The sequence below is a fragment of the Coturnix japonica genome, chromosome 13 (genome assembly GCF_054131305.1).
Source record: "Coturnix japonica strain WE chromosome 13, WE-NBRP24, whole genome shotgun sequence".
NCBI classification, from domain to species: Eukaryota; Metazoa; Chordata; class Aves; order Galliformes; family Phasianidae; genus Coturnix; species Coturnix japonica.
In genome coordinates this window covers 16,398,491-16,425,019 of record NC_140675.1, presented here as the reverse complement: position 1 = coordinate 16,425,019, position 26,529 = coordinate 16,398,491, and the positions used below count along the sequence as shown (strand labels likewise).

Genomic DNA, 26,529 nt, shown 5'->3' with positions numbered 1-26,529 from the left:
ACTTTTCATGTGTCTCCATTGCTCCTACAATGCAAGTATAAGAAGCTACACTTGCCCTTCTGGAGCTGCTGTATGCGGGTAGCACTGGCATGTCAGTAACTTGCATCACAGATAAATGTGTTTATTTATCAACACAGCTTATCTGCCCAAGAATTCTCTTTAAATAACACATACACTAAAGTGGATAAGTGATGTGATGTAGTCAGGGTGTCTCTCTTTAAGGATCACAATAGTAGCTTTTTCTGAAAGTCCAAAGGAAAAGAAATCTAGAAAATTCTAAACAGTGGCAACGTGAGAAGCAATGAATAGCAAAAATATACAGTCTGGCTTAGTTCTCCTTTTTCATATGCATTGTTTGTGTTATGATATGTTTCAAAGAGGAAAGTTAGTTAGAAAGGAGAACTTATGCTTTTGATTTCTTTGTTGAGAGGAAGTCTCACTTCTAAGTAAATATCAATCTACATGAATTTTGAAATCCAAATAGCCATAGTAATCTTGGCAATTAATTTCACTATTTTTCCTAGGGGTGTGAAGCATCTGGAACGTACCAATGTAGGCCAGCTTTTGGTACCTGGCATTGCGATGTGTCATGAGCCTTAGCAGATTTTACCTGTGTCAAGATGGTAAGAGAATCTTTTGATTTTACAAATGCAAACACAGAAGAAGAAATAAAAATCATGTATTTGTCCAAAATAGCAAATTAGCAGAGCTACAAGTTGAGTCAAGTTTTCAAAGTTTAATGCTGCTGTAGGCCCCTTTTGCTCATTTTACTCATAGCTACAAGATAATCAATTTCTAAGTCAAAGGCAGAGAGTACTTCTAGCACATTACTTGCTTAATATCTTTTCCTACAGTCCAGCAAAAGCTGGGGACAGCTGTGCAGAAAGCAGGCTTCCTGCAAATGTGTGGGAAGAGTAAAACATGGATCAGTTATAATCCTTATACTCTAATACCTGTGCAAAGGCAATCCTACTTTTGGTCTGTTTGAAATCCAGCATAAAAAGAAAAAATAAACAAAACAATATTGTATGTGATTTAAGAAGCCTACAATCACTTCCTTTTGCTGTACTTTCCCGGGAACCTTTGCAAGGAGAAACCGCTACAGGTGTGAAACATAAAATACCTGCTTTCCTCATGCTTTAGTGGCGATCCTCATGATATAACACAAGATATTTTTTTACTTGCTTGTCTGCATCTGGAGGGAACTACCCTATGGATATGAGCTCTTTCTTTGCCCATAAAAAGGAATCCGAAAAGAAATTATGGCAGTGTTCAAGGAAGTGAAACTGCCAAGCAAATAATAAGAAAAATATTTGGGTATTTAAATCCTTATCCCATAGTTGACCTCCATTCTTGTTTGGCAGTCACACAGTAGACTGGATGTTAAAGATTCTATAAGCCTTCAAACAGCCCTAGAAATTTTGTTGCAGTATTTATCTTATAGCTGTACATTATGCTATAATAATAAGATACTTACTGGGCCCCCCAGTACAGGAGAGACAAGGACATACTGGAAAGAATCCCAATATAGATGATGAAGGGATAGGAGCTGAGAGAGCCAGTGCTGTTCAGCCTGGAGAAGGCTCTGGGGGTCTTGTCAGTGTTCATAAATACCTGAATGAAGAGGGTGTTCCAGGTTTTGCCCAGAGCCTTGGCTTTCTACCCTGGTTCTGTCTTGTTTGGCTTTCCTGAAAGAATTCATTCACAACCTAATCTCTAATTCTGCCTTGGAACCTCCAAGTTTTAAATCTATCCCTCATGCAGGGGTGTGTTTAGCAGTGACCTTGGCATGTCCACTGGTGTGCTCACACTCCACCTCTACTGGGAGACAAAGATACTGCATAGTAATCCTCTTCAATGAGACAAGCATTTTTGGTATTATTTTATTTTCAAGTGACCACATCTTTTATTAATGCTTGGAAGAATTGTGTTGTTTTGTCTTCTCGTGAAGAAGTTGTTTATTCTTGGAAGTGTTGTTTAAAGCCTAACTCAAATGAGGAAACACCTCTGCTATTGCAGGCCAAAGTCTTTCAACTTTTTTTTTCACTTCATCTTTTTGATGCTGACTGAGTGAATCTTTTATTTTAGTTGAAGTTCATATTTTGTTCAAACCTCCTTTATGCGTCTTAAGATGCAAGTATAAATCTTTTTAAGGAGATCCTACCTAGAGTAAGAAGGATTATTTTGGGTGCTACGGCTTCTGATGACCATGCATTGCTTAACCTCATGCTGAAGGAAGATGTGATACCCAAGGAGTATCACCAGGCCTTACTCCATGCAAAAAGACAGAGAGGACCTACCTAGGAAGATATCACTGACATTTAAGGAAAAATAGGATCTGTATTTGAACACTTTGAGTATCCACTATTGTTTAAACCTCTGTGTCAATAAACCTCAAAGCACGACAGTCAATGAGCCAACAGGAACCAAGTACTTATCTGGTAAATCAGATTTCTCTTTTTGTATTGTTAAAGATTTACTTTTGTTTATTGCATTCTGACATAGTGCAAAGTGCATCAGTGGGGAGCAGCCAAGGAAGAGAAGAGAGCAGAATGTAACCCAAGAGCAGCTAAAAGCAGGTCCACCCATTTAGGATAGCTCTCCAATAGTCATTTACATAGTCAGTCCATAATAAAATTTAATCCTTGATATCTTTGTAGAATGAGAAATGCAAAGTAGGTCAATGACCACAGTAAGGTCAGTTTTTGTCAACTGACATCTCAACCATTGATACCCTGAGCAGGATTTGTTCATGACCCATCCTGAAAGCTCATGGTCAGGATATCACTCATCTTTTTCAAGCGTGTATAGGAAGAACATTCTCTATTGCAAATTCCAGCTGCCTATAAGCACAAAAATTACAGTATCTGTAACAGACCACTGCATGTTTAAGGAGAGGGGGAACTTAATGACTTAAGAAGCTGGATTCAAGAATTGTGAGGTTCTTAGTTGGCAGAAGGGAAGATAAAAATTTGAAGTCCTTATAATTGTGAGTTTGTAAACTTACTTAACTTTTAAGTCTTGCCCATCAGAAGATTAATGTTGTGTATAATGGAGAACAGAAATAGCGTTGGGATAATCCCAACATGGTCCATCCTGTGTGAAAGATAACTTCAGCTTAGTTAAATTACTCAGAATGACTTTTAGAAAACAATTCTAAAAGGATAATGAAAGAATAATTAGTAGAATATGCAGATAGTCTTGTAAAACTGATGGGAGAACACTGGGCTGCAGCACAGGGCTGTGTGTGAAGTTTTTCCTCTCCTGTAATATGGTTTTGGGCAACGCTTTTCAGGGCATTTCTGAGAAGAAATAAGATAGTTTATTAGTGGGAAAATACTGAACTGGAAGATCTTAGTGCTGTTCTTACATTCAAATTAATACCAAGGAGTCATATTTAAATGTGGAAAATCACAGCAAGTAGCCTAAGGTGACATAAGCTGGGACAACATATAGTCTGCTTTTAATTAAATCCCTGAGATGCTTGTAAACACATCCGCTGCTTCTCATTTTTGTAATGCTCATGCCTAAAATCTTCATCCCAAAATCATAATCCTGTCATGCCTGACTCTGTATTTCTGTCACAAAGCTTGGATTAATTGAAGACATGACAGAGGGAAACCAAAGTATACCAGAATAAGCATTAGTCTTCATCCATCGCATGTTCAACCATTGTCACTATTTTCTAGATTTTGTAATTAGAAGCAAAGCTTAAAGAAGTAGCTTCAAAAATATACGTTTACCAGGAAATGACTCAAACTATTTGACTAAACTTCCTTTGAAGCAATTTTTTATTTATTTTTTTAAGTTTCTTTTTCCAATCTGTTCATTATCAGATCTGTGTTCAATGACTTTCACTTGGCAAAGACAGCACAGATCAGGAACAGACTGATACCAGCAGGTCTGGAATAATCTTTATAATATCTGGTTGAGAAAGCTTCAGATTTCCTCCACTTGCAAAGTGCATCATTTACATCAATTTTGCAGTGCTTCCAGTACTTCCTGGTACATTTTGCTTGCTCCTTTTGCTGTAGAGCAGCTTGTCTTCATTTTGAATCAGCAAAAACTGAAGCACAAAAGCAGGTGCTCATCTAAAGAGTTTAGGCACTTCTCAGCTGTCTCGCAGACTCCTATCCTCTTTATACTCTGTGTCTGAGACCGTCATTAGAGATTAGTCCATTAGATGAACCAGTACTCTGATTTGCTCCAGCAATTCTTTCCTTATGTTCCTTAGCAGCTATGGCTGTTGTGCACAAAGTGTAGCTACATTAATTGGAATTACAGTAAACAACTAAACTTGTTTGTTCTCCAAACTTTCAATCTTGAAGTACATTGATTATTCCTAGGGATTACAGCCTTAGGAATGATGAAGTTTGCCTATGGGACTGATAAAGGAGCCTGTGATTTGTGGGGTTGTGCTGCATTAACAATAACCCCACCTGATTTCTAGGGGTTTTCCTTGCAATGACTGTTCCCAGGAAAGAAAGAGCTTTATCTCTTCTAGGTTAACGTGTTCCCACGGAACCTGGTGGAAGTGGAGCTAAAGGAAAAAGGCTTTCACAGATCAGCAGCTGCTTTGCTCATAGGACCTGCTGCTGCCTTGTGAGGAAGCTAACTATTACCAAGTGGCTGACCAAAAACTTGCAAGTCCTGGATACCACTGACTTGATCAAATCTCACTGCTTTCCTTTCCCCTTCAAACCCTGGAACTTTGTTAGAAGCTATCACTTACAAGAAGCATTTGCTCATTTGAGGATAAGTTCACTTTTTTAAGCAGTTTCCAACTTGTGTAGGTCTTTGCATAATAATAATAATAAAAAAGAATTGAAAAATAGGAAAACAGGGTCGCATTGTCAAGCGGAAGTAATTATAGGCATTGTGGTAGGAACACTCATTAGGTAAGTTAATTTTCATCTTTGTCTTATTCCAGATAGGCACCAGCAAGGTGTGACTCAGTCTGAGATTCATTAGATGAATAAACACTGTCTGCTAAATGGTGGTACCAGCAAACTCTGAATGTCGTGTAAGTTAGACAAGTTTTATCTTGCATAGAGCACCATACTTGTCAGTTTGGACCAAGGGCAAAAGCCATTTGCAGAAGGTACCAAATTGGCTTTGTTTTGGCGGTTTGTAACCATGTGAAGGACACTTTCACTTCTGTTTGAGCAAATGGAGCATCAAGGTAAGAGTGTTTGCATGCTGCCTGCTTTATTCTTTGCAAGGGACTGTTAAACTGTGTGACTTTGGGACAGATTTGAAATGGGAGAAAAACTGAGAATTCTGGGGAACACCAAACCTTGTTCCGCCAACTCACAACCAGTTTCAGTTTCCAAGTGGATAAATGGTTCCGTTCCTACCAAGCAGCAAGTGCGGGCTCTTCGTAGCTGTGGCGAGTGACAGGTACCAATGCTTACTGTACAGGGCTGCTGGAAGGAAGCTTCCTCTTAGTTTTCCTCTTAGGAATTCCCCTAAGCCTCTAACATTTCAGCTGTGACTTGCCTGGCTCATTTCCTCCTTATTTCTATGAACGGAGCAGTGAGAGCAGCTCTCCCGCTGTTCTGGTGCTGAATCCAAATTGAAGGAACAGGAACCACCTGCTTTCCTAAGGTCAGTTTTTGCTCAATTCTCCACTGCTATGCTTTTGTCATGATGAATTCATCTTATCTTACCTGCTGTGAAGAACTGTTACTGTCTTGTTTATCAACACCTGGACTTGTATTGCTTGAAGTATTCTTAGGATGAAGTCTGAAGTAGAGGGGGTGAGATTTTGGAGGACTTTTAGTTACATTAATTGTTTGAAAATGTATAGTTTCAGGTTTTGAGGGGAACATGCTTGTACTCTGTATAGCTACTGTTTATACGGAAAGTGAAACTGCAGAGTATTGGAATAAACTAGCTAGTTTCTGTTCTTCTGACTCCTCTGGCAAGAAAATGTTCTGGTTTAGGAGGGTAGAGGTTCTGATGGAGGAGGTCTCTGAATATGAAGGTAGTTTGTCTGGTAAAATATAGGCAAGGGGTCTGCTCTGCCACTTCATATCACCTCCCTGCTGAGATGGGAGAGAGGGGCACAGCTGTGACAGCAGAGGCACTGCTGGGTTCAGGAGTCAAATTCTGCTCTCAGAGATTTTCTCAACTCTGACACCTGCAGGACAGCACATGAGCAGCCTGCCCACACTGAGCTATCGACCAGGCAAGACTGGTGAGGCTTTGGGGTTTGTTTCTCTAATCTGTTGTTCGTCACTATACGATGAAGTTCACAGAAAGGCAGAAAATCCTTCTGGCTGACATCTGTACTTTTTCAAACTGCTCTAAACTCATCTGATGGAAGCAAAGGAGAGTAAGGTAGGACATACAGCAGATTCTTTTCCAGCATCATCTCAGTTCTTCCATTTTAGACTACTGCATAAGTAAGATGCCTGCTGTTTGGTTAAAGTATTATCTTTTGTTTAATCACATGATACAGCAGGAAAAGATAAACGGGCTTTCAGACATAAGCTTCTCATAGGTTTGAAATAGAACCCCAAACTTCCAGTGCTAAATATAAGCTGGGCACTTTGCTTCCTAAACTGATATAAAAATTAAATTGTAAGGCAAGGTTCTTCTGTTGTACGTTTTCCAGGGCCATGGATGTTCTGCAAGGCCCAACTTGTTTAGATTTTACATTAATTCAACACAGAGCGTGCAGCAACAATTTGAGAAATTAACGTGATATGTTTATAACCTCCTTCTTGGTTCTCATGAAGGTTTGTCAACTTCTGCTTTCCATTTATAGTAGGGCAGGCAATAACCACAATTTTTTGTAATGTTGGTAATGTAATGAGGCCACACGGTATGAAAAATGAGAAGTACCTGAGTGTAGGTCACTCCTACAACGTGGGGTGTTGCTGTGTCCACCTGCTCTCCTAAGGTTTAGCTCTAGATTTGTGTGTCCTCTGCAGAAGAATGCAGAGAGGTCCATTTCCAAGATGCACAAAGGGACAGCTCCACTCAGGACTGGGAAGGAAATGAGGATTAGTTCATAAGAAAGTAGCTTGTGGTAGTGTGACTGGTTCTGCTTGCTGCCTTCACCTCAAAATATGATTCTCAATACCAGTCTGAAACTTCCATGGTTGCAGTGTGTGACCAGCTATTTTAACAGGATGCAGACTGGAAAATTTTCTGGTTGTCCATTTCACGTTAGTATCTGAGTATTATGGTGGATTGAATGACTTGGATCATCAACACAGATAGCAATTATATCAGAGATCTGTAAGCACTGAGAAGCCAATATTTGTTGTGGAAATTGATAAAGATGATGAGTAACCAACATGTACAGTTATCCCACTATCTGTGGAATGTTTGAGCTTATGCTGGCGCTTGCTGCACTAACTGGAACCATACAGAAGGGATTTAAAATGAGATGGAGGACAGATAAACTTTATCTAAAGAAACATAGAAACAAAGCAGTTCCCAGTCCATACAGAAATGTGGGAGAGCAGCAGGGAGCACAGGAGTACACAGAGAGTTCTCTGGATTTTGTATGGCACTCTAAAATGCTTATCAATTCTTAGCTCATGAGCAGGTACTCACACAAGTTCTTAATGTATCTATAGTTTAAATGCTTTTTTTTTTTAATTTGTCTAGTGCAGGCAGATATTGCTAAGTCTGGAAAGAAAATGGATTTTAAAATTACTGGGATAATTGTGCCAGCAAGTGCCCTGTTACCAGAAATGAATTCCCAATGTGATCATACAAAGTAAACCATAGGGTTTGGGGAAGAGCTATATAAAATAGCTGTGCGATCTTTTGGAGTTCTTTTCTGTGCTGAGGGGATGTCTCCTAGTGATGTCTACAAGTCTCATGAGCTCGGATGCAACATCCCAGCCAGAAGCTGCTGACCCTGAACAGACATTGTCAAAGCTGTACAGCATGGGGTACTTCTATCCTCTTCACTGCAGTCTCCTCATTACCTCAATAACTGCTCCATCTGTGCTTGCACCACTTATAGTCTGATGAAGTTACAGAAGTTGCACTTTATTTAGTACTTGCCAGGTTGTTTTGGGCCACATGGTCAGACTGCAGTATCCCAATCTCTTGAATAGAGTGAAAAATGGGTGAGTCTCATACGACTGACTTAAAATTACAGACCTAGATGCAGATAGCAATGAGACTCACCCATAAGACCAATGAGAACAGTTCAAGTGCTGTCAGATTTCAATGGCTTATGATCAACAGAAAGCCACAGTGCTAGACTTTTACTTTTGATTGACAAAAGTTGTCTCTGTCATAGCTCACTGTTTTGTGATCTGATTTCAGACAACAAGAGACAAATCATGGATTCAGCATCTGTGCCTGAAAATGGCTATCTCGATTTGCTGCTTTGTGATATTGATCCAGTGCATCTATTTACATTCTCAGATCCTAAGTCATCTGGAAATGAAGTCGAATTTTTTGCAGGTTAGTAATGCACTAAAAAGCACTTGAATAATTTAGATAGAAGTCATTGACACCTCTTCAAGATTAAGTGGCCATCCAATGGCAGTTCATTGTGGTGGCTGGACTGAATTCACAAGGTACTTTGTTTTGCAGTATGATAACTTTGTCCGTATAAGTATATAAAACAGTGACTGCTTCCAGAAAATACCACGTATTTAAAGACAAGTGCAAGGTGCTGAACCTGGTCCAGAGCAATCCCAAACATCAGTGCCAACTGGAGAGTGAGTGGATGGAGAGCCTCTCTGAGCTGAAGAACTTGGGGGAACTGGTTGATTAAAAACTTGACATGAGCTGGCAATGTGCACTTGCAGCACAGAAAGTCAATCCTATTCCATGCTACATCAGAAGAACCGTGACCAGAAGGGTGAGGGAGATGATTCTTCCCCTCTGCTCCACCCCTGTGAGACCCCACTGGCAGTGGTGCTTCAGCTCTGGGGCCCCCTGCACAAGAAAGACATTGGAGCAGTTGGAGCAGGTTCAGAGGAAGGCACAAAGATGCTCAGAGGTCTAGAGCACCTCTCCTATGGAGGCAAGCTGTGAGAGCTGGGGTTGTTTAGCCTGAGAAAGAGAAGGCTCTAGGATGATCTCATTGGAGCCTTGCAATACTTAAAGAAGGCTTAAAAGAAAGATGGGGAAGAGACTACGAGGGTGTGTAGTGATGTGTCCTTAGCTATGGTATCTGTAAAACCAATGCTAACTCCTTTTTCATTCTAGATCCTGAAATTGATACCTGCAACTATGAACAATTTAATAATATGGATTTCCTGTGTACGGTGGAAAATGAAGAAAATGAGGATGAATTGTATCTCTCTTCCAGTGCCAGAGATGCTTATGCTAGAATAGGTATGAAAGCTTTCTTTTTTTTTTCAACACTTGATATCTTAACATGATCATTCTTTTCTACCCATTTGGTCAACCGATCTTTCTTACAAATTCTATTTTCACTCTGAAGCAGTGGCATATATTCAAGGGTCCTCATGCACAATGAGTCTAACCTTGGTACCTAAAACCATGCATTGTGGGGAAACAGATGAACAGCAGCCAGTGGTTGTCAGGGGAAAATCTCTCTATTAATGGCTTCTTCTGCTTAATACTTCCTGTCTCCACTTCTCCTTTCTCATGTTCTTTGTTTCCTGACCAACAATTTACAAGAAAATCTTAATTTAACTCTGTTATTTCAGTTATATTGCAGAACTCTGTGAAAAGTAGTAAACAATTTTTACTGTGAAATATAGTGTGGTATTACTGTTTTCCTGTCTCTTTTCTTCTTTGTAGCTGAATTAGCAGAATATGTACTCAAGGATCCGCATGAGAAGCAGGTGGAAGATGCTTTTGGTAAGATTTATGTAGACAAGTTTAATTTTCATCATGACAGAGTTCTGGATAACACCTTGCACTGTACTTCATGCTCATAATTAGAACACTAGCAGGGTTTCTGTCATCAGCTATCCCTGTCCACCTTCAGCTTTCTCTCACCCAGGAACTGTGTCCTGACGAATTCTGGGGATATATTGTTTTTTGCAGGATTTTCTCTGTGATAGCAGTTGTATCTGTGGCCAAACAAAGCAATAGGGTAGGCATTCCTTGACTTGCAGTATATGCCTACAAGAAGCTTATCAGCATTTGACACAGATGATGTGCATATATTCGATAAGCCTGACACACCAAGAGGACTTATCACATGTAAAAATTCCGTTCATGCACCCTTATTTCTGTCTAGGATGCACTAAGTTGCCTGAGAAACCATGTCAGCATTTACTTCTCCCAGATCTACGCAGGAATGGTAAAAATATACGCAGTGAATGATTTCTTCATATCAGTACTTGATCGGAGATATTTGCTTGACATCTTGAGTTCTGACTGTGGCACAAATGCAGCAGTTTACTGTTCTAGAGAATCTGTATTAATGTGTGGCTACTGAGAAATATATAGATTCAGAAAGATTCACACAATATCTGCACATCCTCTTTTATGCTTGGGGAAAGTAATTTGAAATTGCTTGCTAAAGGTCACACCATATCCAGGACAATTAATTCTGGCTACAAGATGCCCATGTGACCTTTAAAATGTTTTTTACCTCTCCCTGGTGTATTTAGAATTCAGAGTGAAGAGGTTGAACCTAATGGCAAAACTGGTGCTGATCATGGAGGAAATGAGATCCTATATTAATATTTATGTATTTTCCTGTAGAACAATGGTACAGGTAGCTTCACTGTTTTATAACACAAAAAATATATGAACAGTTTAGAAACTTTTACTTTTCCTCTAAAAGAATTAATTTTTTTCATATATATAGTGACTGAGAACCTTTACTGGTACAGAGATCACACAAATGCTCCAATCTAGCTGAGATCCAGCTATGATGTTTAATTATTTGCACATAATTAGTAGTGTTTAAGTAGCCACTGAATTTCTCACAGTACATCAATGTCTTCACTCTGAAAACTAACAGAGAGTGACAGAATCTATGGCTGGAGTTCTGAGGGCTTTCTAGATCCTATAGATTTGGGTGTGTTTTGCAGAATGATTTTTGTCATTCATCTCTTATTTGGATCATGTTTCATCACTGCTGTCTTCTTGTGTCATTCTCTCACTTTTATCTCCTCCTGTAACATTTCTAGAAGAACAAAGGTTGAGATTTGCAATATTTCATCTTTTTAGCAGGGAGCCTTATTTTGGATGAAATGGCTCTTGAAAACACTGAGAAATTCACTGACGTAAAGATGCAGAAATGTCACAAAAGAAGTAAGTAAAAACAATGAGAGCCTGAAAGGCTCTAGAGTTTGGATTCAAAATTTGGATTAGAGTACTCTGGTTTTATATGCAGCCTCAGTGCATTTCTCATGTAGCTCTTCAGTGACACAAGCAGATGTGCTTCCCCTGATTTTTCTTATCCTGTGTAGACATGAAGTGAAAACTCCCCCCAGAACATTCTTCACAATTTGCAGAATTTGTTTTCCTGTAACATGACATTAACCGTGTTATATTCCTCTCCCTCCCCCCAACTTTTTTGTTGTTGTTGTTTTCTATGTGACAGTGTCAACTTTGTTTGCAGTGTATCTACAGCTTAGCAAGCATTAGTTCAACTATTTCCTCTTTAACAGTAAGAAAAACAGCAATGCTACATTATTTCTGGCAAAAAATCAAAATCAAAATCAAAATCAAAATCTAGAGCCAAAGTCAAACTTCAGGATCACAGTAAACTAATACAGCACTATTCACATTCATGTTTAATGTACTGGACTCATGCAGTTCTGAAGTAGCTGAATTGATTGAACTTGTTAGCATCCTCTTTTACTTTCAAGTGTTAAAATAAGTTTCTACAATGGAAACTTAAAAACAACAAACTGACTTCTCTTTCTGTCATTTACTGTCCCCTTTCTTCCATCCTTTTTAGGCTCTGCAGAGAATTGCTCTGATGCTTCAGAACCTAAATACAAGAAAATTGGTAAGATACTGGCTGAATAGGAAAAGATTATTGACCATACATTGCCTCATGTTCCATAGTGCCTTCCTGTGTTACATGTAGCTCTGCCTTGTAAAGATCAGCTGACATACATTTTACAATTAGCATGGTGGTGCACTTTCATGCTTCAGTGCTTCCAGTCAAGTAGAAACTGCTGTAGAATCACATGCTTCTTATGCATTCTTACTTGCAGTCCAATTCATGATAGAAAAATGACTTTGTCTGTGTCTAGAGAGGCACAGTTGAACTTTTCTAAACCCACCTGAGGGCATAAAGAAGACCAGTGGAGAACTGGAGCAATGACAAACTGTAACTTTTTTCATGTACACCTTTGATTTATGATGTATTATGTGACTGAACAAAAGAGGATCAATACCAGGAAAGAATCAGGTTTTTATAATATCATTGATCCATTTTATGATATTTATTAATACCTCTTCCATAGCCCCCCCAGCTTCTAGCAATGGAGTAACTTTCTCTTTTTGGTTTTTATCTCATTTTTCTTTTTACTTTTAAGTGGATGCCCCTGCAGTACCAACAGGGAATGGATGTTTCCTTACGATGTCTCCATTCAGCCATTCATCTGACTGCACCTCACTAACTCACCAGCACATGTCCTTTTCAGTTCCTGCTATCAATGCACTGGGAAGTTTTGTAATTCCTGGTATGTACCACACAGCTGTAGCTGTGCACTCTTACACTGGTTGTTTTATTGCATCTTGTAAGTTTGGTCACTGACTGTGAACATTAGTGTGGAAAACAATTTAACAGCTATTTCAGTCCAAGACTTAAAATTGAGACGCTCACTAACAAAATGAAAATGTTCAAGATAAATTTGCCCCTAATTGAATAGAACGAATCTTCTGTTTAATTGGTGAAGTGCAGGTTAATAAAGAAGAGATCAGAGTTATTTAATATAAACTAATATAAAAGTTAACTATTGGTCTTAAAAGAATAGGAAATAGTAAAATTTTCGAGAACAAACTTTTGTTTAGTTCCAATTTCTTTCTCATCCAGGTGTTTGTAAAGGGCTGCTAGGTGATTGTATTTAAGTGATACGTGCCATCTGTGTCTTTGCAATAGCAGACCAAAATCTAGTGTGGAATTTATTCTCAAAAAGTGAATGTTATCCAAGTGATGGGCCGAGTAGCCACCTTGGTTTGATCATGTTCTATAAAGCAGGTGTGCAGGCTGCACTGGCAAGTGCTAATGACAAAGACTCACAATCTAATACCTCTTGCTGTTAAACCTATGCTGGGAATGAATCCAAAAGCTTTGTGTAATTTTGAAGTCTGGGGGTATCTCTGTGAATCTAGGTGAAACAGCATGAAGTAGTGGAAGAAGTTCTGTCACATGACAGAACCTCAGAGCTATGTATGACTGAGTTACAAACACCCAATCAACAAAAAATTCCCTGGTTTAAGGTCAGAGGGAGGATGGTCACTGGCTGCTTGTACAGCTGTGTTATGCAGTTCTGTGCAAAGGGCAAACATTCATTCTGATCTGTAGTATCGATACACTTTCTCTCTTCTTGATCTGTGGTCTGTACATTTATGGATTTTGCCCTGAGTACACTGCCTTAATGTTAATGGACTTTGTCGTTTGACTGTCAAGACACAGCGGTCACTCAACACTGGGTAATCCCCTGTATTTCCCACTTATGTTACCTTTTAAGAGTTGATTCTGATGGGGTCTGTGTCCCTCATGTGACTTCATGAGCTGTAAAAAAACATAAAGTCATGCAGTTCTGTTTCATAAAGTCTCTGCTGGAAGTATTTGCCCAGAAAGTACAAAAAAGATAATTATCTTTGAGAAGGCTGTTTAGTTGTTGTTTTTAGAAACCTTTTGAAACAATAAGACTGAAAACAGGAGAGTAATGATACTGCTGTTTCAGGGTCTTCAGTACCTTTGATTCCAGACTGTCTGCCACTTAGCATGAAAGACAACAGAGAGAACATAGACTTTGTGGATCCTGCTCAGCAGAAAATTAATTATTTTCTTGGAAATGGCACATCTAATGCTATAAAATATCCAGGTAAGAACTATACTTTTATCTGCATAAATAGTCAGAAAGTACTGGAAAAGTCATTGCTGTTAATATAAGTACTCGACTCTCTCATTTCATTCACTAATAGCTGTGATAAACTGAAAACTCTCATTTGTTTCTTGTCAGCACTGAATTCCTCCTCTGAATTAATGGTATCCCCAAGTTTTCAAGTTAATTTAAATGGTAAGTATAACATCAGTTTGCATATATACAGTACTTTGGATCAGGGGGAAGAAATACTTCCTTGTATTCAAAGCCAGTTCATCCCTGCTGGTGTTACTAAAGTTGACTTCATTCAAGAAAAAAAAACAACACCAGTGGCATTTCATGCTTTATATTGATGACTGGCTGCTTAGTGTAGTCCAAAGTATGAGGCAGGTAAGGGCTTGTAGATCCACAGGGTCAATTACAGAAAATTCAGCTTCTATTGGAACTGTAAAACCAATGTCTCATTTAACTAAACAATACAGAAGCATAGTATACAGAAAGGCTTATAAATAGATCAGAGTCTTTTTCAGGCTGTAACAGTCCAAGCTGGGAAAGCAGACTTTCCTCTCTACTTTCCTTTCAACACTGAGAGTGCAGGGAGATTTGTTTTCAGTAGTTCCCCTCTTTCCAATCTCTGTGTAATCTGGTGATTACAGCTGCTCGCAGTTTAGTGTTTTGTTGCCATCTGGTGGCGAACCCAGCCCACAAACGCACAATTTTGAAGTAGGAATTACTTGGATTCATTTTCCTGTTAAAATTAGTAAAGATGAATCAGTAACTATTTGAATATCTTTCTCAAGTATATTGTTGTGTTTCAGGATTAGAAATGTTCAAAGAAGTCCAAGTTCCAGTAATTCTTTCTGAAGAAACTTCAAGAAGACCAAGTGAGTTTATTTCCTTTGAACTTGAAACTTCCACAATTTGCTGTTTATCCTTCTGAGCAGAATAGAACCTTGTTTTAGGAATTGTCATTCTCAGCAATCTGTTAAGTTGTTCCAACTGCCCTGAGCTCAATTCCTGCTTTTGAGATCTTAGACCTGTAACCTTTGGACATCTAGCTATACGTCCTACCCAAGCGATTAGTCTTTATCAGTTTTATCACTTCCATAGATATCTTTAGATACCATTACTGCAGTCTTAACTAAAGTAACTGGAGCTAGATAAATTCAGGCCTACATGCTTTATGGGAATCAGTGTATTTTGACCATATTACAGTCATGTGCTTAAAGCACCCTGAAGCAGTGTTGTCATTTTTGGACTGGTTTCTTCAGTTTGCATGTGTGTTTTTTCTCTAGGGTCGGTGGAAGCTTTCTGTACATCGCTTATGGATTACTTCCGAGATGTATGCAAATCTGTGTCTGTGGAGCGTGAAATGTCTCTTGATCACATGTATGTTGATGGTACACTTAGGCAAAGCCAAATTGAAACCAAGCCTGGGAAGAACAGTGTAAAATCAGCGGAAAAGGATTCGGTAACTTACAGTGAGCAAGGGAAGGAAAAGACAGTCCTTGAAAGAGACCAAATATTTGAAATCCCAGGAGGCAAAGAGTTAGAGACTAAAGTGATTGTGGTGCTGGGAAAAGCAGGAATGGGCAAAAGCATTCTTGTTCAGAAGATCTGCCAGGACTGGTCCAACGGCGAGTTTCCTCAGTTTGAATTTGTCTTTTGGTTTGACTGCAAACAAATAAGTTTGCCTGAAAAGTGGTACAGCTTGAAGGATCTACTTCTTGATTTTTTTGTAAAACCTCAGGAGGGAAGCAAAGAGATCTTCGAGTACATACTTCAAAATTCTACTAAGGTCCTTCTGGTTTTTGATGGTTTGGAAGGGTTGCATGGCCATGAGAATTTTCCTCATTGTGCAGCCAGCCACCCTATCAAAGACTTGTGCCGCGTGAAGGAGCTGCTTTCAGGTCTCACCCAAAAGAAGATACTCAATGGCTGTACGTTATTACTTACAGCAAGAACAAAAGAAAAGGTGTGCCAGTATGTGTCCAAAGTGGATAAGACTATTGAAATAGTAGGATTTTCCCCTTGGCAGAGAGAACTGTACATAACCAAATATTTTGAAGGATTATCCTCATGCAATAATGCACTGGATTTAATCAAGGAGTCTGAGTACCTCTTCAGTCATTGTTACAGCCCTGTTATGTGTAGATTTGTTTGTTTTCTCTGTGAGACAATACTTGAAATGGGAGACCAAGGCCTTCCTTCAACTCTTACTACACTCTTCCTGAAATTTGTTCAGCAAAAAATAACGCCTACACAGAAAGATGTTACAGATGTTACACTTGCACACAGTCAAGAGAATCTTGCTTTGCTCGCCTGTATTGCCTGGTGTCTTGAAGAAAAGCAACAAAGTGCCATGAAGAGTGATCTTCTTCCTTCTATGAAAGTTAAAGAGTTTGCTCTGAAGAACGGATTTTTCCTGCCATTTGCATTCCCCAAACATTCAGGTACAGGAGAAGAGGAATATGGGACTATGTTCTCTGATTTTGTCATTCAGAATTTCTTGGGTGCACTTCACCTTATACTAGCAGAAGGCATCAAGGACAAAAGTCTAATAAAGTACCTGTCTTTTCCATCCAAAAAGAAGAAACCTTATGACTGGTTACATTTAGTGCCTCGGTTTTTGGCTGGGCTGTTATTCCTCCAGGATGACACTTACTTCTGCTCCCTTTTAAACAAAGGTGTAAAAAAATCAACCAAGAAGCAGAAAATGCTGCTGAAATATATTAAAAGGTTGCAAATAAACAACCTCTGCCCAGAGAGGTTACTTGGGCTTTTGCACTGTATTTATGAAACACAAAGTGATTATCTCCTGCAGCACGTGGCCTTAAGACTCAGGCCAGACTTATCCTTTCTGGGTGTTGTTCTTACACCACCTGATGTCCATGTTCTGTCCTCTACTTTGGAAAGGTCAAGAAAAGAATTTTCCTTGGATTTGCAAAACAGCAGTATTGACATTCATGGGCTAAAAAACTTGGTTGGCCTGAAGAATGTGACATCATTCAGGTTGGTCATTCTGTGTAGATAACGAGTGTCATTCATAAAGCTGTGTGTAGATGACCCTTTCATGAAACAGCAGCTATACCTGTTGTTTTATCACTTCGCAGAGCCTCCCTCAGTGATACAATCAGGCTGTGGAAATATTTAGAACAGACAAAAGACTATGAACTGCTAAGAACATCAACAGAAAAATTTGTTCTTGATCCCTTTAAGGCAAAGACAATGAAAGACATCAGTGACCTCTCTGACCTTGTAGAAGTGCAGAAGATAATAATCAACTGGTAAGCTTGTTTATGATCAGGATCCCTTTTAAATTCTTTTTAATGAACTGTCCTGGTTACTCAAATGTTTCTCATGCTCTTATTCTGTGATTTATTTAGTGTGCAAGATGCCTCTGGTTGCAGCAGTTACGAAATTCCTGCCATAAAAAATCTGAGAAAACTAGAATTTGCGTAAGTGAAATGCTTCTCTGATGATTGATATCTGATTACATTTAGGGCTGTCGTGGGGATTGTCTACAGTGTGTATTTAGTTTATGGTAAAGCATGAAGTAAAACCCATTTATTTACATTTTGCTCATATTAACTACTTTTAGTAATTTACATCCAACTAAAAGAAAAGTAATTTCTGGATCCTGCAGTGATTCAGATCAATGTGGTTCTATCAATTTTGTTTGATTTTACCAAAATTCAGCTCTTTATATTCAGATACAGATCCCATGTCAGTATGCAAAATGCAAAACTGTGATCTAAATGCCCATGAAAGAATTTTTCACCAGAAATATTCAGCTGTTCTACCCGAATCTTCTGCCCCATCCAAGTTTAACCTGTGAGAGGAAAAGGTCAGAGAATGCCTCCCAAATTAAGTACGTAGTACAGTTTTCCTGGAAGGGGGAAGATTCACTTGGAAACATGGTCCTGAAAAATGAGGTTTATTATCCCTTACATTTTCCAGACTGTAAAGCAGTTTACAAATGTAGACATTTCTCCCTTCTACTGCTTAAAAGTATCCCATGTTAGGGAATTTGGGAAGAACTTACACCAGTGCAGCGGAGAACTCTCACCAGGTCTTCATCTATTTCTTGTTCTGCATATCTGACCTAGTTCAGAACTATAATGCTTGGCCTCCCTTCTGATTTTATGCTTCTTTCTCAGTTCCTTTCCTAATTTCATTTAATTTTAAAATTCTGGTTAAAATTCCATGCCTTTTAATTAGGCCGATCTTGTTCTGATACAAAAGGAATTCCAAATGAGATTAGCATCTGAGGGATACATTTGATGAGCAGATGCCTAGAGCTGGAATACTGTAGTTCTATTTATGCCTTAAGCTGCACTAGAATGTTCATCTTAAGTTAGTTTGAATTGCCAACAATTGGAAAAAAAATCCACCTCAGTGCAAACAGCTCTGCTCTGTCTGGCTTTGACTTTGTTGGAGCAGAAATACCTCCTGCAGACTGTAGGGAATGGTTGCTTCTGAGGAAGGTGAACTGCCTGGCATCTGGGGCTGTAGGGGAAGAGCTTACTTAACACATTTGTAACTCCTGCTGTTTCCTTCCTGACCATGAATCAACTCCAGTGTGTCTGTCTGTTTATTTTCCTCCAGTCTGGGTCCTGCGTGTGGCCTTCAGGGATTCCTAAAACTCGTGGAAATTCTTGCATCATTTCCATCACTGCAGCACTTAGAGTGAGTAAAGCTAAGGATTAACCTTGCTAATGCTACACCTCATCAGCCCATGATGAGTGGGGAGTTTGTTTATCCAAGAAACACTATATTTGCAACAGGACTACCTACTTTGATGAACAAACTGAACAACAAAAACACTCAGTGAATATAACTACAAAATGTGAACTAGGGCTCTTCAGCAATATTAGGGCACTCAGTAGTGGCTCATTCAATAGCCCTACTATCACCTCCCTGGGTATTACCCAGTGATGAGGTTACTTACAGTGCCCTGTTGCTTGCGCACGTGTTTTTTATTTCTCCTTACAGGTTTTGTAAAAAACATTAAAAAGGTACTCAGCTAGTATCTGCTTTCATTCCGCCCATGAATCTTGGTGCTGTCTTTGCACTTTTCTATACCAGGGGCAACAAGTTATGTCTGAATTTTTAAGCTGTTTTACACCAGAAACAATGGTAGCAACAATAGCCAGTATTCGGTGTCCTGACTGTGGGAAGAGTACTGGGTTTTGAGAGTGCCTTTAGTCAATGGTTCAGCCCATAAGCCATTTCTCTGTATTGTATCTTTTTATGATATTATAGGAAAGCAGCAGGGTCTGAAATTGAAACAAGCCCAATGTATCCTAGTGTTGTCTGTCAGATTGTAAAGGGATCCAGTACCTGAAATATTGATTACCTAAAACTCTTCCACTTGGATACCTGAATGAGGAAAAACTTCTAATGCTCCCTACCTGGCAGAGTTGCTGTTTAGGTAGGGATTTGTGGCTTCTGCTGCATTTTATCAGTTTTGTGTTTCTATGTACACAGGAAATCTTATCCCAACATTGCTGGAACACAGCTATTTCGTAACCATTTTAATAATCCTCAGCATATGGTGGAAGTAAGGCATTAAGTGCAACCATTTGCATATCAAAGGAAATGGGTCAAGCCATTTGACTAGGCTGTAAATTTGAATAGCAGAAAGCAGCTTATTAGAGAAGCTGTGCGATGGTTCTTGCTGATTGAGGCCACTGCTGAGAAGCAGGTTCTCAAGACATACAGAATGTTCTCTAAGGTGAATAAACCATAAAAATTTGTATTCAAAGGAAAGCTAATTCTCTCTTTTTGTCGTCATCCAGCCTTGATGCTCTGAGTGAAAATGGTATAGGAGATGAAGGAGCAAAGAGTCTGTCTGAGGTTTTTCCAACACTGACGTCACTGGAAACATTAAAGTAAGTTTCGGGGTTAACAATTTGGAACTTTTAAACAGAAGTAGATTAAACCGAGGGCCTAAGGAGACTGTGTGTTAACAGTCACAGGCAAGACTAACCCATGGGCACAATAGAGCAATTAATCCATGGACATATTTAATCTGCATATTCATTAGATAAATAGTTTAATTCTATTGCAATTCCTTATTTCCTCCCAAGGTTTATAATTTGTCTTTTTCCCTGCATTTGGTCCAAACAGATGTAATTTGTGTAAATTGCATTAGAAAATAGAAGATAGGGTACATATGAATTATTGAAATATTTCTGCCAGAGCTGCCTCAAAAAATTAAAGCAATGCAGGGAAGAATGAGGGCCAGGCCAAGGCAGACATATGCTGAGGGCCACAAACATTGAAGGGCAGGAGGAAATAAAGGAAGTGAAGTTGAGATTCAAAGGGAGTTCATCTTGCTGCTTCTGACTTTAATGAGGGAGTGGGAGAGAAACAAGTTGCCAGCCCCAGTCACCACCTCACACAATCAAGATTCCCCTCTGCTGATTCTTCAGAGGACTGAATTTTTCAGTGTGAAAATGCAGTTTACTGTTATCTTTTCCTCCTTTTCAGCTCTCTGCTCTTGAAACTGTCCAATTTCACAGCCTTCTGAGGCCATTAGGCTTCCCAGTGTAAATCTTTTTTTTGATTGAAAACACAAGTTACTGCTCTTCGTTTTTCAGAAACTTGCCAAATTTAACCCAGAGGATGATCTTGTTTATAAGAAAAGATTCTTGAAATTCAGTCTTAGTTCCTGAGCAAATCTCTCAGGTTAACAGTAACCTGGGGCTTTATCATTTTGCACTGTAGCATCGCATTTGTTCTTCAAGATATCTAAAGTCAGTTTGTTACACACTGTAATCAATTAGAATAAATGTGCACAGCTAACAAAGCAATTTCATTTACTGTAGCTTGTCACAGAATAAGATAACAGATGTGGGTGCGGAGAAACTGGCTACAGCTCTGCCCTACTTGTCTTCATTAACAACACTAAGGTAAGTGGTTGTGTCCTGTTGGGTTGTTTTATACAACATTCCTCACTGTCAGAAATTACTGTAAAGAGAATAAATTATCAATAGACAGGCTTTTGATTTCATTCTTGCACAATGTAGGTAGAAGGTGAATATTTAACTCAGTGTAAACACAAAGAAGCGTATCTCAGGAATGTAACAAGAACTATGCTGGTTTTTAAAGCCAATTCACAATACCTGGTGATCAATAGTGCCCTATACAAATATACACACATGATCATGGTCTACTGCAAGCTTATGCAGAGCTTGCTAAGCCAGCAATGAGGTAGTGTGTGCTTGCAGATAGGGTACTAATGGTCCATTCCACTTGGTTAAAATATCTGGCATAAGCCTGAATGAAGTGACACGGGAATGTAGGAAACTGCTCTGCAATTCTGGAATAGTTTGCTCATGCAGAAATCTGGATGCAGTGTGCCACAGCTTTGATCTTCATTTTCGTGTAGATTTTTAATTTCCTCCAATATGTCAGGAGTTTCTCCTTATTCACTAAAACTTCTAGATCTGTTTTTGCTGTAGCTGTGTAAGCTGGAGGATATTTATGACCTTGATATAGAACATGGAATTGTTTTAAAGATTAACTGCAATTAGATAAGGATACCTTGGGCGTACCAGTCGTATCTAGAAATCTTTGATCTAATACAGAGTCTGTTTACATTGCCCATAACTCAATTGTGACTATATTGGTTTTATTGTCTGCAGCTTATACAATAATAGCATTTGTGATTTCGGAGCGGAAAACCTTGCAAAAGTCCTTCCTGCAATGGCTTCCTTAAGAGTGCTAGAGTGAGTATGGAATATTGAAACGGCCCAGGAGAACTGGCTTGTGTGGATACTGAAAATTCAGATATTCCAGCTACAGGCAAAAGAGACAGAATTTGAGGAGGAAAATCTCTTTTTAGTGCGGTTGTGCTATGCTTAGAGGCTGACATTTGTTGAGACAGAAAATTGTGGAAAGGCTGAGAGATGATCCCTGATGTGCATTTACCTGAAAATCTGGAGTACAGCAGGAAATTCTTGAGAGGGCTGGTGTGGTTCTAGGAAATACTGAAGACTTGAATTGTTGCTGCCTGTCCTTATAGAACAGCTGTGCTTCACTCCCAGCCTCATGTGAAGGGGGAAAGCACACAGTTGGAGTACAGACATTCAGATCTTAACAAGCAGTTCACTACAGATGCTCTGAAATCACTTGAGGTTACCACCAAGACATGTAACTTCCTAGTTTTTTAGATACTTGATAATAAATGATTTTAGTTTGTTTTTTGAATCACGGATCTATTTTCTTTCTTTCCCTTCACCCACAAATACAATCCTGTAGTATTTTTGCTTTTGAATGAAATGTCGCTGGTACTGCTACATGATCTGATCTAAATTAACAAGACCTTTGTGGTTTTTTTCCTCCTCAGCATTCAGTATAACAAAATAACTGGTGTTGGAGCCCAACAGCTGACTGACAGCCTAAAAAAATGTCCCCATATAAAAAATATAGTGTAAGTCTCCTGCTCTGTACTCTGCTGTGTCTGTAAATCGGGTGAGAACTCATGCTAATGCAATCTTTGGTATTTGCCAGATTTATAAGAGGCGCTAAGAGGAATGCCAAAATACAAAAGCAGTCACACAAATAACTCCTATAATCGGAGTCAGCTGTGGTCTGGGGGAGTGGACTGCTTTCTTTGGAATGAAAATGAATTTTCCTTTGCTCCATAGTTTAAATAATGCTATAGAATGATTTGGGGCGGAGGGGGGCGGACGGGGGGGAGGGAAGAAAAGAAAAGCCAAAGCAAAACTCCATTATCTCCAACAACAACAGTATGTTTACATATATATAAGAAAGAAACAAAACCCAAAAAACTGCGGAATGTATTAAGTTCTAAAATCTTTTTTCTGAACTTGCTCTTATAGGATGTGGAATCCTACAATTCCATATGGAGTTCTTGAACACCTTCAGCAGCTGGACTCTAGGATCAGTGTGTAGGTTCAGATGATCCTATAAAGGTAATGTAAATCCTGGCTCCTTGAGACAGACAGATTTGGTTTTCTGGCAGATTCTCATAGGTCCCATTAGCAGCAGGCACGTTAGCAGCATCTATGTGTACATGGCTACATAAAGAGATGCTGGCACAAATCACTATCACAACAGATCACCTTTCACCTGTCCATCTTGATCTCCCATTTCCCTAATGCCAGCACTATCAGCCTGCAAGGGCTGTAATAATGAACTTCATCAGGGGCTCCTGGTTCAGCTCAGTTCAGTGCCTGGCAGCAGGTCTGCTAATCTCCTGTCTTCAGTTTTGCAAAACTAAATAGCTCTGAGTTGTTTTCATGTGTTCCATACACTTAAGAGATTGTTTTGTGATGTTTTTAGTGAAGTAAGTCACTTCACTTCTTTGTTTAATACAAAAACATCACTGCTGTTTTGTCTTCATATGAACCTGTGCCTGTACTGTACTGAGAGCAAACCATTCATTTCTACATTCGTCTTTGTCAGTACATTTTGTGCAGTTTGCCCACTCCACTGGCTGCCACTTTCACTTCATGGATTCTGCCTGCACAGCCTCAAGGATCCTTGAAATAATTACATCCTTAGCAAACAACAGCTTGCTGATGATTACCAGGATTTTACAGCCTTGACACCACCAGCCTGATGGAGATGCAGCAGGCAGCTATAGGAAGTTATGATTTCATTTAGGATTTCTACTCCTTGTTTTCCACTATGTGCTTCTTCCTGCTCCCATGGAAAAAAATATAATGCAGGATGAATCAGTGAAATGATCTCTGCAAGAACCAAGCAGTCAGAGTCAAGTCAGACAGCAGAGACTCTCCAGCTTTCTTTCAAATGGCCAACATCACACTGCAGAGTGGTTGCCAGGCTGCTTAAGCAGCTGTTCTGAATAGTCCTGCAGTTGCCTTTTGCTCCCGAGTTTTGTATGACTCTTGCTCTCAGTGTGCTAATCACCACATGCAGATTTAGCTATTTTTATAGCTCACATCAGGCTACAAGTTTTGGAAGATTCAGGTGCTGTGCCAGCTTCACAGACCAGCTTTATACAGCAGAACAGAAAAGCTGTAGTGATGATTAATAGCAAACAGCACAAGGAAATACCAACGCTTTGTCATGCTGAAAAATCATACCTACTTGGAGAGAAGACATTAAGGATCACAACACTGCTGGGAAGCCTCATAAGGGCAAAGTTTTCTGTAACTCCTTACATCTTTCTCCACAACCATCCTCTTGTGTTGGCAGTGCATTTTTTGTGGCACAGGTTACCACATTAGTGCAGTATCTGAGCATGTGAGGAAGCCTTTATCTTCATTAGCACTGAGGATTGGCAGCATAAGGAAGCCTGGATTCTGTCTCCCACCTGGAAACATCCAGCACCCACTGACCACTGTTGTGTTTCTTCAGAGCACAGAGCACATATCTGCAGTCTTGGCAATGTTAATGGTGATTAAGCTGACGTGCTTGCATCTAATATCCTGTTTCCACTGTTTCACAGGTAACATAAAGAAGAGGGGAGGATCTCTTCTGTGTTTTCCTATCTTGCTGCTTTATGAAGCAGGAATTAAATGCCAACTTTTGCGATAGTGGCAACATGAAAGAAGTCACATTGAACCTTCTGGGTGATGCTTGAAGTGGGTGAATGGTGGAGTTCACATATTTTTAAGAGGTCATTTAAACTGCTTTTTAAAAACTCAGTTGTGTCTCCTTTGAACTGATGAACAGTTAAGTAACACGTTTCACAGAAGAACAACTGGATAATTTTTACTATTAAAAGTGAACAAGAGTCACCAGCTTATTGGCAGTAGAAAATTCTTCACTGATTCATCGAAGTGTGCTACAAGCTGCTGCACCTGCAATATCTGAAGTCATGCGAGATGAAAACTACTTGTTTCGTGGTGCCATTGATAAGCACGATTACGTTTGTTTTTATTTTAGACTACCAAAGTTGATGTTTTCACCTGTAAATCTGGATTAAATGGAAGTGTCTGGGTCAGAAGTGTAAAAATGAGCAGTCTGGAAAACAGTCTGAAATTGGGAATCTAGAAGTGGCTCTTTTCTTCGTGTTCATTACCAATGCTGTCTTTAGAAAGGTATTTTTTATCAAATAACTGTCTTGTTACAGATTCCTTCAAAAAGATTGGAGGGAGAAAAGAGACGAATTAAAACTGAAAAACTACCAGGGATTTTTCTGATGATGTGACAGAAATCCAATTATACACAAACAGCTCCAGCCCAGTGCGCAAAAATCTTCAGAGTGACATAAAATGTCACTTAAATGCTTAAATGTTTTTACTGTCACAAATGGAAACTTCACAAATGTGAGGTCTTTTCTGATTTTTAGTGAAAGAATTTCACTCAATGTAAGCTATTACAAAAAGAGATTGGGTTGCAAAGTGTCAGCTGAAGCATTTGTGCATGAAATTCTGAGGAACTGAAAACAAATGTTGGACTTTTGAAGCCAATTTTTCTTCTCATTCGTATACCTGAATTGAGATTTAATTGTCACCTGCAAGTGTGAGACTAAATGCACAAATATCTATTTTATACTTGAAAATGAAATCACTACTTTGTGTTGTTGACATGGTCTGCTTCTGCAGAGTTATGAAGAATTAGGCGATGACAGGAAATCACGTGTTTCAAAGAATTAACCTGGATCTGTTCTGCTGGCCTCAGTGTTATTTGAGCCAGATCCTGGTCCTACTAAAAGCAATAGCAAAACAGTAGTCTCCTTTTCCAGCCCCAGGGAGGTAATAATACAGGAAAGCAAGGTGAAAAACACTATGGAGAATGCAATTCTAACTAGAAAATTATATTTTCCTTCATTATCTGCTTGTCTTCAAGTTCCAGCCAGAGGTGTGGAAAAATCTTATTTACATTCCTCTCTTTAAGCTGCTTGAATGGGAAGTAGCTTGAGCTAAATGCAGTGTGACATTCCCATCAGCCTACAACACTCCACTCACACAGAGCTACAGTGAACCCTCCACTTGGCTTCCTCGAACCACGCTTTGGATGACAAATGCCCCTTTAGGGATATATTCTGCAGCCAGGCTTCACTGTGACTGAATCTAAGAATATGCTAACTACTATGGAGGCAGCTGAATGTTACAGCACTCTGCACTGCTAAAACGGTGTTGGGTATTCTACTGTTCTCTTAGTGGGAGATGTATGCTTATAATGTAGATTGTAAATTGTGATGCAGTGTTTTGGTCTTCTTTATACATCTTTTTGAAAGTATTAATAAAAGTGAGTATTCCTTTTTGCAGTAGCTTGCAGTACTCGTTGAAAATCATTTCCATTTTTCTCTTTGGAACGCTGGGAAACCACCTCTGAACATGATGACAAGCTGAGGGTTCTCCTATTCCACGGTAATGGCAAGCAGCGTGTGAGGCAGACAGCACGGTCCTGCTAGCACTTACCAGTTCAGTGGTCTGGAAATGGAGAAATAATGCTTTTTGAACAGGCCATGGATCTTGTGACGCCAACTGGTAGGCTGTGCAGCCACAGGTAGAAGGTATAAAAGTGCTGTCTGAAGCTGCCTGCTAATAACAGGAAAAAAATGACAGAATTATGGAATGTCTTGGGTTGGATCCCCAGGGATCAT

At 39.3% G+C, this 26,529-nt stretch overlaps 1 protein-coding gene across 13 annotated transcripts; it reads left to right on the top strand.

Annotated features, from left to right (window-relative positions):
- Window positions 1-524: 524 nt before the first annotated feature.
- On the top strand, window positions 525-26,193 carry CIITA (class II major histocompatibility complex transactivator). Of its 13 annotated transcripts, XM_085514728.1 has the most exons (21): window positions 5,051-5,607; window positions 6,149-6,342; window positions 8,296-8,436; window positions 9,190-9,318; window positions 9,751-9,810; window positions 11,137-11,220; window positions 11,873-11,923; window positions 12,459-12,605; window positions 13,836-13,976; window positions 14,115-14,171; window positions 14,795-14,860; window positions 15,272-16,988; window positions 17,090-17,263; window positions 17,363-17,434; window positions 18,585-18,665; window positions 19,778-19,870; window positions 20,810-20,893; window positions 21,629-21,712; window positions 22,333-22,416; window positions 22,829-22,921; window positions 24,424-26,193. In XM_085514728.1, the coding sequence occupies exons 3-20, from the start codon at window positions 8,313-8,315 to the stop codon at window positions 22,899-22,901; spliced, it is 3,321 nt and encodes a 1,106-aa protein (XP_085370854.1). In that variant the 5' UTR covers window positions 5,051-5,607; window positions 6,149-6,342; window positions 8,296-8,312; the 3' UTR covers window positions 22,902-22,921; window positions 24,424-26,193. The 13 variants fall into 13 exon arrangements, with proteins under 13 accessions (XP_085370852.1, XP_085370859.1, XP_085370854.1 ...); XM_085514726.1 differs by lacking the exons at window positions 5,051-5,607; window positions 6,149-6,342 and adding an exon at window positions 525-623; XM_085514731.1 differs by lacking the exon at window positions 6,149-6,342 and having other exon boundaries at window positions 5,051-5,400.
- Window positions 26,194-26,529: the final 336 nt, after the last annotated feature.